This window comes from Salvelinus alpinus, chromosome 9, assembly GCF_045679555.1.
Source record: "Salvelinus alpinus chromosome 9, SLU_Salpinus.1, whole genome shotgun sequence".
In the NCBI taxonomy this organism is placed as follows: Eukaryota; Metazoa; Chordata; class Actinopteri; order Salmoniformes; family Salmonidae; genus Salvelinus; species Salvelinus alpinus.
The window spans coordinates 41592871-41603951 of NC_092094.1; the positions used below are offsets into that span (position 1 = coordinate 41592871).

The 11081-nt window shown below is 43.2% G+C and overlaps 1 protein-coding gene across 2 annotated transcripts; it reads left to right on the top strand.

Annotated features, from left to right (window-relative positions):
* The first annotated feature begins 4298 nt into the window (after window positions 1–4298).
* ccdc135 (coiled-coil domain containing 135) lies at window positions 4299–10582 on the top strand. 2 transcript variants are annotated; one of them, XM_071326226.1, is made up of 18 exons: window positions 4303–4544; window positions 5207–5352; window positions 5588–5762; window positions 5922–6047; window positions 6164–6358; window positions 6535–6693; window positions 6807–7025; window positions 7156–7278; window positions 7465–7537; window positions 7698–7826; window positions 8061–8189; window positions 8413–8642; window positions 8809–9018; window positions 9240–9350; window positions 9485–9595; window positions 9683–9874; window positions 10081–10220; window positions 10369–10582. In XM_071326226.1, the coding sequence occupies exons 2-18, from the start codon at window positions 5207–5209 to the stop codon at window positions 10451–10453; spliced, it is 2553 nt and encodes an 850-aa protein (XP_071182327.1). In that variant the 5' UTR covers window positions 4303–4544; the 3' UTR covers window positions 10454–10582. The 2 variants fall into 2 exon arrangements, with proteins under 2 accessions (XP_071182328.1, XP_071182327.1); XM_071326227.1 differs by lacking the exon at window positions 9240–9350 and having other exon boundaries at window positions 4299–4544.
* The last annotated feature ends 499 nt before the right edge of the window (window positions 10583–11081 follow it).

Here is an 11081-nt window from a genome sequence, read left to right on the forward strand (position 1 = left end):
CTTCTACCGTGTAGTAAACGTAAAAGGCCGACGGGTTATAGTTTAACTGAATTTATATGGAAATGTAAGCACACGCACACACACACACACACACACACACACACACACACATAGAAGGACAAACACAACGTGTAGCCTACCACATACCCAATGCCCTATTGATTGTTGTACAAGTCCCATTCCGTCAAGGCTGTTTGCACTATGGTACCAAGGTAAATTATTAATTACAATCCGGCATTTAGAGATTTCTATTGATTATACCAAACGAAAAATGTAGAAGAAAAAAAAGTTAGATTGTTTTCTGAATATCATATTTTCATTATCATGCAATACATGTTTTGGCTTTTTACAATGTTATATCAAATATTGGCCTGTTGATATAGCCAATGCATTTCTATAGAGGCTACGTCTACAATTAGCCCTTATTATAACCTACACACAGAGGTTAAATTGGGACGGGTCCCCCTGGGCCCAAGACCTATATGACCCAAATGATAGCCATGTAGGCTGAGCTGAGACCCGGAATCTGCTTTGGTTCTTTGAATTATATATTGAAAAATTATTGTCCACATTAAACATTTCCACAGTCAAAAAAACGAGTAAACAACATCACAATTAGACAACCCCATGGTGGAATAGTTTAACTATTCAATTGTTCCGCCTGTCGCGTTCAATCCGAGAAAATAATATTAATCTCGAGGGGCATTCAAATTGCGAGTGCCGCACAGGGGAGAAATATGCATACCCAGTCATCATTGTACATTCTTAATGCAGTCGCAGGGAAACACACTTTACAAAGCAGTGTTGAAGGCCACTGTTAAAAGAGGACGATCACGGAGCTTTCTAGTGTTACTCGGCTACACTTATTTCTTAAATCCAATAAATTAGTTGGCTAAAATGCACCATTTTAGAACCTGAGTTTTCAGCAGCAGCATGGTTTATTCGCTCCCGGATGGCGTTGAATGCATATGGAAGACCAGGGCTAAATGTAACACGGGTCAGCTGTAACAGGTCGGCCTAAATGATATTCACAGTACATGATCCTTGGTTGGCTGAGTGCCAGTGGAACGTTATTTTTTGGGGGGACATTCAAGTAATCAATATGTTGCTAACTAGCAACAAGATAGCCTAAGGTTTAGACTTTAGAGTTCTTATCTAGCTAATGATTAGCCTAATAGGGTAAATGCAGATGGGAAACCCTCAAGTCTATTTATTTATAACCACGATGCTTCATCAGGTGACAATGAGTATTGTTAAATAGCACACCTGCCTGGTAATATGGACCAATATGTTAATGGCCTCATTTCTGGAGGGGAAATTATATTTTAGATGTCAGCATCATTTGTATTTTTATTCATTTTGGAGTAGAATGTCCTTCAGAAAAGTAACCTGAACTGATCTTCTCACAGTCATTCACCCCCCAAAATTGTACCCCCCCCCCCCCCCCGAAAAATGTAGTAAGGCTATGCCCTTTCTTGTGGAGATGAGTGGTTTGGTTACTTATTATTTTACTTTTTAAATTGTTGGCCCATTTTTTTGTTACATGTACATTCTACACACATTTCACATACATTGCATTTTTTGCACAGTAGTTCCATAGCAAGAATAGAGTTATTTGATATACATTACATCTGGATAGATAGTACTTAAACACATTGGGTAACTTGTGGTAAAACGCCACCCTCTTAAGGGAAATGTCTATTTTCTGACAGAAAAAAAGCAACATTTGGTAAGATTTACAGTGCATTCGGAATGTATTCAGACCCGTTGACTTTTTCCAAATTTTGTTACGTTACAGCCTTATTCTAAAATTGATTAAATAACTTTTTTCCCTCATCAATCTACACACAATGCCCCATCATGACGAAACATCATTATGGGGTATTTACACAAGTATTCAGACCCTGTTTCTATTGATCATCCTTGAGATGTTTCTACAACTTGATTGGAGTCCACCAGTGGTACATTCAATTGATTGGACATGATTTGGAAAGGCACACGCCTGTCTATATAAGGTTCCACAGTTGACAGAGCATGTCAGAGCAAAAACCAAGCCATGAGGTTGAAGGAATTGTTTGTAGAGCTCCGAGATAGGATTGTGTCGAGGCACAGATCTGGGGAAAGGTACAAAAAAATGTCTGCAGCATTGAAGGTCCCCAAGAACACAGTGGCCTCCATCATTTTTAAATGGAAGAAGTTTGGAACAACCAAGACTCTCCCTAGAACTGGCCGCCCAGCCAAACTGAGCAAACGGGGGAGAAGGGCCTTCATCAGGGAGGTGACCAAGAACCCGATGGTCACTGACAGAGCTCTAGTGTTCCTCTTTGGAGATGGGACAACCTTCCAGAAGGACAACCATCTTTGCAGCACTCCACCAATTAGGCCTTTATGTTAGAGTGGCCAGACGGAACCACTCTTCAGTAAAAGGCATGTCAGCCCGCTTGGAGTTCGCCAAAAGGCACCTAAAGGACTCTCAGACCATGAGAAACAGGATTCTCTGGTCGGACGAAGCCTGAATGCCAAGCACCACGTTTTGAGGAAACCTGGCACCATCCCTACGTTAAAGCATGGTGGTGGCAGCATCATGCTGTGGGGATGTTTTTCAGCGGCAGGGACTGGGAGATTAGTCAGGATCAAGGGAAAGATGAACGAAACAAAGTACTGAGAAGATCCTTGATGAAAACCTAATCCAGAGCGCTCAGGACCTCAGACTGGGGCGAAGGTTGACCTTTCAACAGGACAATGCAGGAGTGGCTTCGGGACAAGTCTCAATGTCATTGAGTGGCCCAGCCAGAGCCTGGACTTGAACCTGATCGAACATCTCTGGAGAGACCTGAAAATAGCTGTGCATTGATGCTCCCCACCCAACCTGACAGAGCTTGAAATGATCTGCAGAGAAGAATGGGATGAACTCCCCAAATACAGGTGCACCAAGCTTGAAGCGTCATACCCAAGAAGCCTCAAGGCTGTAATCGCTGCCAAAGGTGTGTCACGTCTACTCCTGCTCCTCCCCTCCGGTGTTCGACGTCGCCGGTTTACTAACCACCAGTCCTGGCATTCATCATTACGCGCACCTGCGCTTCATCATTAGGCACACCTAAACTCCATCACTTCACTGATTACCTCCCCTATATCTGTCACTCCCTTAGTTCAAATCCCCAGGCAGGATTGATTCTGTCTTTCATGTCTGTACGCTACTCGTGTGTCTTGTTTTGTTGCATGTTCCGTTTATTATTAAACTCACCACCTGCACTTGCTTCCCGACTCCCAGCATCTATGTTACAAGATTCTTCAACAAAGTACTGGGTTAAATGGTCTGAATACTTATGTAAATATAATATTTCCTTTTTTTATTTTTTATACATTTGCAAACATTTCTAGAAACCTGTTTTTGCATTGACATTATGGGGTATTGTGTGTAGATTGATGAGGGGGAAAAACAGTTTGATCCATTTTAGAATAAGGCTGTAACATAACATAATGTGGAACAAGTCAAAGGGTCTGAATACATAGGGGCAATACCAGAATAAGTTATCTAAATTATATGACCAAAAGTATGTGGACACCTGCTCGTTCGAACATCTAATTCCAAAATCATGGGCATTAATACGGAGTTGGTCCCCCTTTGCTGCTATAACAAACTCCACTCTTCTGGGAAGGATTTCCACTAGATGTTGGAACATTGTTGCGCAACTTCTTTCTATTCAGCATTAGTAAGGTCAGACACTGATGTTGGGTGATTAGGTCTGGCTCGCAGTCGGTGTTACAATTTGTCCCAAAGGTGTTCGATGAGATTGAGGTCAGGGCTCTGTACAGGCAAGTCAAGTTCTTCCACACCGATCTTGACAAATTCTGTATGGACCTTGCTTTGTGCACGGGGCAATTGTCATGCTGAAAGAGGAAAGGGCCTTCCCCAAACTGTTGCCACAAAGTTGGAAGCACAGAATTGTCTAGAATGTCATTGTATGCTGTAGCGTTAAGATTTCCCTTCACTGGAACTAAGAGGCCTAGCCCGAACCATGAAAAACAGCCCTAGACAATTATTCCTTATCCACCAAACTTTACAGTTGGCACTATGTATTGGGGCAGGTAACGTTCTCCTGGCATCTGCCAAACCCAGATTCTACCGTTGGACTGCGAGATGGTGAAAGCGTTGTTCATCACTCTAGAGAACGTGTTTCCACTGCTCCAGAGTCCAATGGCAGCGAGCTTTACACCACTCCAGCCAACGCATTGTTGCTCCTAGACGTTTCCACTTCACAATAATAGCACTTACAGTTCACCGGGGCAGCTCTAGCAGGGCAGAAATGTGATATAACTCCACATTTCCTATTAATAATATCATTAACAAATATAATTAATTAAATGTTTGGCTACTTGGTTACTTTATTTAATCAACCATGATTCCGAGAATTACATCTCTAGCTGCGCGAAGTCTTGGGTAGGAACCCAGAATTGAACACGTCAAACAATTTCCGTTACTATGGAGATAGACAGTAAACTACAGGCAGACGACAACAAACATCTTGTCTAATCCAAGCAAGGTAACCGGCATAAAGAAACGTTTATCGTTCTCAATAAACTGTTTAATCTTGTAATAGTTTCTATGTACAATATTTCTTCATAGAAGTTTGGAAATGTGTTATTCTCTGGATTGCGGATGTCTGTCACCTGTTTGGTAGCTAACGTTAAACGCTGCTAGCTTTGCAAGCTAGCTCTCGTTAGCTCACATGGATGTTGACGTCAACTAAACTTCAAAATAGGGTGCGTTCGTAAATTGCCTCCAGTGTGTCAGAGTGCGCTCTGGGCCGTTCGTAAATATAGAGCGTTTTCAGATTGTCGTTCATAAATTTCCCCCAATTTCGCTCTCGGAGCGCACAGGAGTAGGGTTGATCCAAGCGTTCAGAACTCTCTGACGTTTTATTTTTAATGTTATCTAGAGCGTTAGTGACTGTAACTGCTGCTAGCAACAATTTAATTAATTGTTTTTGCCAACCTTTACGAACACCTGTCATATTCAACGGCCGTTGCGTGTTCGTAAATTCATCAGTTATTCTGCGCTCTGGCACACTCAAACGAGTGCTCTGAAATCGGATTAGATAGACAAAATTAATTTACGAACGCACCCATAAACAGCCCACTATATTAGTTATGAGAAAATGTGAATGTTAGTTATTGATATGCCTAAATAAATAGCTGTTTCTAGATGGAGGTATTGCCTAAAGTGGAGTCTGACAAAGAGGTTGCCATTGATGAAGCTGAAGAGGATCGACAGGATGAGGTTAACGAGGACCTGCTTAAACTAGAGGAGACCCTCTGCAACATACAAATCACCCCAACACCGTGTTCCCTGTGAGTTTACTTTTGTTACACTTTTGGTCATGTTTAACTAGGGCACATGATTATTGATTCATATGGCTTTCTACCAAAATTTATAAACATACAGGATGTTTACGTTCAATGTCATGATTACTTGCACAATGACTTAGAGTGCTCTCACATACATACATCATTTTATTGTATTCACATACTTACTACATGCTTAGACAGCTGCATCAACACTCATGCTAAAATCCAATCCTAACAGGCCAGAACGGGCACAGGAGGTTGACCTGTCCCAATACCCAACCTCTTATAAAGAAAACTCCCCACAGGAAAAGCTGCTGCTTGCCATCGCCGACAACTTCTGCTGCCAGTATGTGCACCTTTACCCTGACCGAAAACCCCTTCTGCTGAGCCCATTCAATGAGTGTGGAGTCCAGGTAAACTCCACAGCATTCACAATTACACTCACCTTTGACTTTGTTTTCTCTGTGACATGTTTGTTGTGCACACTGACACCCATACTTCCTATGTTCCTCCAACATCCCATCTTTGAATGGGCATTTTTGTCACTCTTAACTTTCTAACGGCCAAAATAGAAATTTGTGAGTACAACCTTGAGGCCCACCTTGCTCTCATACCCGGAGCTGTACAGCTGGGAGGGATGTGCAAGCTTTGTGTCAGAGTTCTTGTCTTTAGAGCCACTGGATCCTCCCATTGACCCGGTAAGGGAGAGAGACATCTCTTCGCTTGTCCTAAAAATGATATAATACTAATAGAAGATTTGGTGCATTTACTTTTGTATATAAGAGACGCAAGGAGTAATGTTCTTTATCTCTAGCCAAGACACCTCTACTCTCCAACCTGGTTGATGCAGACTCAGAGAGGCTCCTGCTTTGATTTCTCTACTCTGCTGTGTAGCCTGTTGTTGGGTGCAGGCTACAACGCCTACTGTGTTAGTGGATACGCTGTGAAGGAAATGTGTCTCCTCAACCAGTCCCTCCAGGAATGTCCCCTACTGGTTACACATGTTAAGGTGAGTGACCTATAGCAACCTGGCTACACGGCCTGTACATTGCCCTCCAGTACCACTGAACCGGTATATCTGCTTTCATTTCATGTTCAAATTACAGTATGTAATTTCACTGCATCCGTCCCTTCTAGCACAATTGCATCACTCTTGTGGTTTTCCTGCGGGTTTGTGTGTTTCAGGGAAAGGCTACTGAGCAGAAGCTGCAGGTGAAGAAGTACTCGGTGAAACCACCACGGGACCTTCGCAGTGGCTTTGAGCAGCGTCAGGAGGAACGCAGACAGGCTGATGCACAGGCTATCCTCCTGAAGAAACAGCAGGAGGCAGAGAGACTCCAAGAGGTATGGAGGCAACTCCAGAAACACTCTCTGAGAAACAAATTAATTGTCAATGTATTGTCCCTGTTTGAGCACAGGTTATATGTCTGTGACTGTCCCTTTGTTATGTGCCTAAGGAGCGAGAGCGCCTACCCCCAGATCCCCTCCTGGGCCTGCGGGTCCACTGCTGGGTTCTCATTCTGTCTGGCAACCGGGAGGTTCCAGAGAACTTCTTCATTAACCCACTCACAGGGAAGAGTTTATCCACCACAAACAAATGCTTCCTGGGCATAGAGAGCATCTGGAACCATCAGAACTACTGGGTCAACATGCAGGACTGCCGGTTCGGCTGTGCGGTTAGTAATGCCCTTTTGTCTGTGGCAATGTGATTTGTACTGTATGCATGTACTACATGTATTATATCTTGCTCACAGAGTTAGTGACAAGGTGTTTTTGAAATTGGGGAATGACTGGATGTTTTTGCAGGAGATGAATTTCGACCTGGGGGATGCAGTGAAGTGGGAGTATCTGCTCTATGGCACAACTGGCCAATCTCTGCTTCTCATCCCTGACATGAAAAAACAGCAGGAGGCAGAGGATGATGAAGAGGTGCATCCCAATCTCGCACTCCCTCGCTCACTCTCTTGCTCAACTCTGCTCTGGTGCCCTTTACCCTTGATTCTGCACACCCTCTATGGCATTGACCGTGTGGGAATAAATAGTGAAATTCATGCATGGGTGTATATTTGTGCTATGATTTACTATGAGCATGTGTACTTTGTTGTTTTTCTGAAGGAAGAAGTGGATGAGCCCAAGTTGTTTGAAATGCCTCCATCCTGGGTGAATCAAATCAACATCTCACAACAAGGTAAGTCATTCATTGCTTTACTCAGCCTCATAATCTTACAGAACTAACTGGACCTTCTGGCATGGATTAACCAGCCTAACCCAATCTCATGTCTCCTATCCTTATCAAATGTTACATGCTCCATCTGTCTGGCCTGAGTGACCTTTGTGACTTTGTGCAGACATGGAGACACGCTGCCCTGGGGGCATGAAAGTTATCCAGTATCGGAAGGCCAAGCTGGAAAAGTTTGCACCCTACCTCCTCCCGGATGGTCTTGTGACACGCTTGACCTCTTACTCAGACCTCGACTGTGAGTTGCATATTATTGACATATTGAGTCATGGTGCTGTGATTGCCTAATATGTGTTATAGTAAAAGTCCTAAATGTGGACTGATAAAGCCAGCACACTGATAAATGATCAGCAATAATGTCTCCTCTCTCTGGTGTCTGAACTCTGACTTGAGTCTGTCTCTGATTAATCTATCTCCTACCTCAGACACTGACTCCCGTTCCCTCCTGTCCCCCTCTGGTGTATTTCTGTAGGTACCCAGCCCAGCACTGTGAAGGAGTGGTACCAACACAGGCATGACCACCTAGAGGAACGGGAACTGAAGAAGACTAGCAATGTCACTATTGAGCATTTCAGACCTGGACGGAGCTACGCTTTAAAATGTAACTGTTAGAAAATTGGACAAAGTGGAAAAACAGTAACTGTAACTTGAACCCACTCCCATAAGGGCTACATGACTCTGCCATAATCATGACATAACAGCTAGTGTCAGCTTATGACAACTGCCTTAACCGTGTTACAACATTTACATCAGATAATGTATCTAAACATGTAGACAAAAGTGACAAGAGTGCATACATGACAAATGTGTGTTTTGCTGTCAAGCCCACAGGTATATTACTATGACTACAGAGACGGAGCGTCAGATGGACTTCTACAGCCATGCCCGAGCAGACGGGCTGGCCAGACGGGTCGAGATGCCCTTTGAGATGACAGAGACCTTCGAGGATCGACCAGACTTCATGTACCATCGTCATGTCGTTTTTGGCAAACGTGTCAAAGTGTTCGGCCCCAGTAATACTGAGGCACCTGACCACGGGCAACGCCCTTTACAGGTAATACTGCTTACATTACATGATAATAATTGGTTGCACTACAATTCAAACATAACTCCGTTTGGGTAAACTTAACACCACCATTATGTGTCATATACATGTCTGTATCACTGGAAAATATATGGTTAAACATTTAAACATCTTTGATGATATGGTCTATGAGAAGAAGGTGGTGGAACGATTCAATCGAGACCGGTCCAAGCCAGCCGGGGAGGACGTAGCAGAGCGTATCTTTCTAGTGTCTGAGGACAGGATCCAAGTGACATACCACCGGGAGGACGACCGGATTATTCCTGCTTGGAGAAACTTCATAAAGCCCAGAGATTCAGGCGATTCCCAGAACACACACTCCCCTCAAATGGCCTCCACTTTCCAGGTCAGACATCACTCGGGACAATAAACAGTATCTAAACAACAACCAATTCACATTCATTTACAACTGGCGCCACCATCAATTTGAGATAACATATTCTTCTGTTATTTTTATTTTAATTTTTTTATTTCACCTTTATTTAACCAGGTAGGCAAGTTGAGAACAAGTTCTCATTTGAGTGAACTAGGGTGTTTTTCCAATTGTTTTTATGTATGTGCATTCAGGTAGATCCATTTGAGAAGCCCAGTAAGAATCTCTTTCTGTATGAAATGCTAGTCCATATGATGAAGGAGGAGGAGAGCGTTGCTCTCAGAGTCAAGGAGTCTGAAAAAGAGGTATGCATGTGTTGTGTAGGTACTCTGGCATGAATTGATAGACCTTTTCCAGTACGTCTTAAAATGAGAGAATTAGAAAAGTAATACCCAGTATGTAGTTGGTAGTGCTAATATGCATTTGTATTTTTGCTTAGGTGAGGGCGATACTGGGTGTTAGGGAACAAGAAGAGAGCAGTATTGAGCTCCACATCTCCATCTACAAAACAGCGAGAAATGAGAGAGCACGCTGCCACCGAGAGGCATTGGTGAGCATCACACTCTCTTATCATAGAAGACTGACTGACCCTCAGGAACCTCCTTAACCTAATTCCTCTCTAACTTATGTTCGGTAGCGGACGGCCAAAGAGGAGCGTCTCCGACAGGAGGAGAAGGAGCTGGACTTCTTAGCACCGCTTCTGGCCCAGCTGGGTGACCCAGAGAACCTGACCAGACAGGCTGCTCTACAGCTGAGGAATGACTGCCTGGCTGACCTGAAGCAGCGGCTCATTGATAAGGCCAACCTCATACAGGCTCGTTTTGAGAGGGTATGTCAAAGCACAGGATAAGTGGAATAAAAATAACAAATAGTCTTGTAAATATCTGTACAATAATGTTAAAATAAACAAAAGAAGCAAAGGTTCAAGGTTTGGGAATACTCCTGGTAGAAAAATAATGGTTTAATTTTGATGGGTATCTCTATATTTTGTAATGTTTCTCTATTCATGTATTGTAATGCATACTGTGTGTTTAGGAGACGCAGGAGCTTCAGCAGAAACAGCAGTGGTACCAGAAGAACCAGCTCACTATGACCAAGGAGGATGAAGATGAATACCTTGCCTACTGCTCTGATGCCATGTTCAGGATCCATATTCTCAAACTGCGTCTGAGCAGGTAAGCACTGAAAAGTTTCAGTTTCAAAGCCTTGATTTACGATTGATATAGAAATTATTTCACGACTGGGCTTTAGTATAGACGTTTACATACTTCAATAGTTCTTTTGATGGATTATTTGTGAAGGATGACTTGGGTTGTGTTTCAGGCATAAGGACAAAGCCCCCCAGAAATACCTGGCTCTGGATGAAAGACTGAGACGAGACCCCAGACTGGCCAATCACCTGTGGTGATAAACATGGTCACGTACAGCTCCCTAATCACATCCTTCCCCCACTCCATAATCTGACACTCCTCAATTTCTCTGTTTTGATTAGGTATACCACCACTCAAAGCAATAAACTAGTTTTATATTAGTGATATTCTGTCTCTTAATCATTTTCATCATGACTATTCGTTTGAGCTTGACAACGCGATTGACTGGATGTTTTTGTTAATCTGGATTGAGTTCATTTGCCATGGCTCTATCTTGAACTTTTCAATAAAAAATGGTATCCAACAATATCTTCCCACCCACATAGTGAGAAAGCCAACCAAGGCTGTTTTGGTCATGGTTTTGATGTGCAGTTGTGAACTGCACTATCGGAGACGTAAACAAAACCTCGCCTCTCCAGCAGGCGGCACTAGTTGGATCACGCTGTGTGCTTTTGTTAGAACACCCCCTATTGGAGTGAGGAGGTGGTGCCTGCTACCAGCCAGCTTGTCATCAACAACAGAGAGGAAGAAGAAGAGCGAGGCCCAACAGGTGGCGTCTTTTCGTTGTTTCGTCCACAAAGCAAGGACTTTTTGTAGGTCAATGAGTGTCAAATTTCGGTCTACAACAAAAATGTATGGCTTATTTGCTACGTGAGATTTATTTGA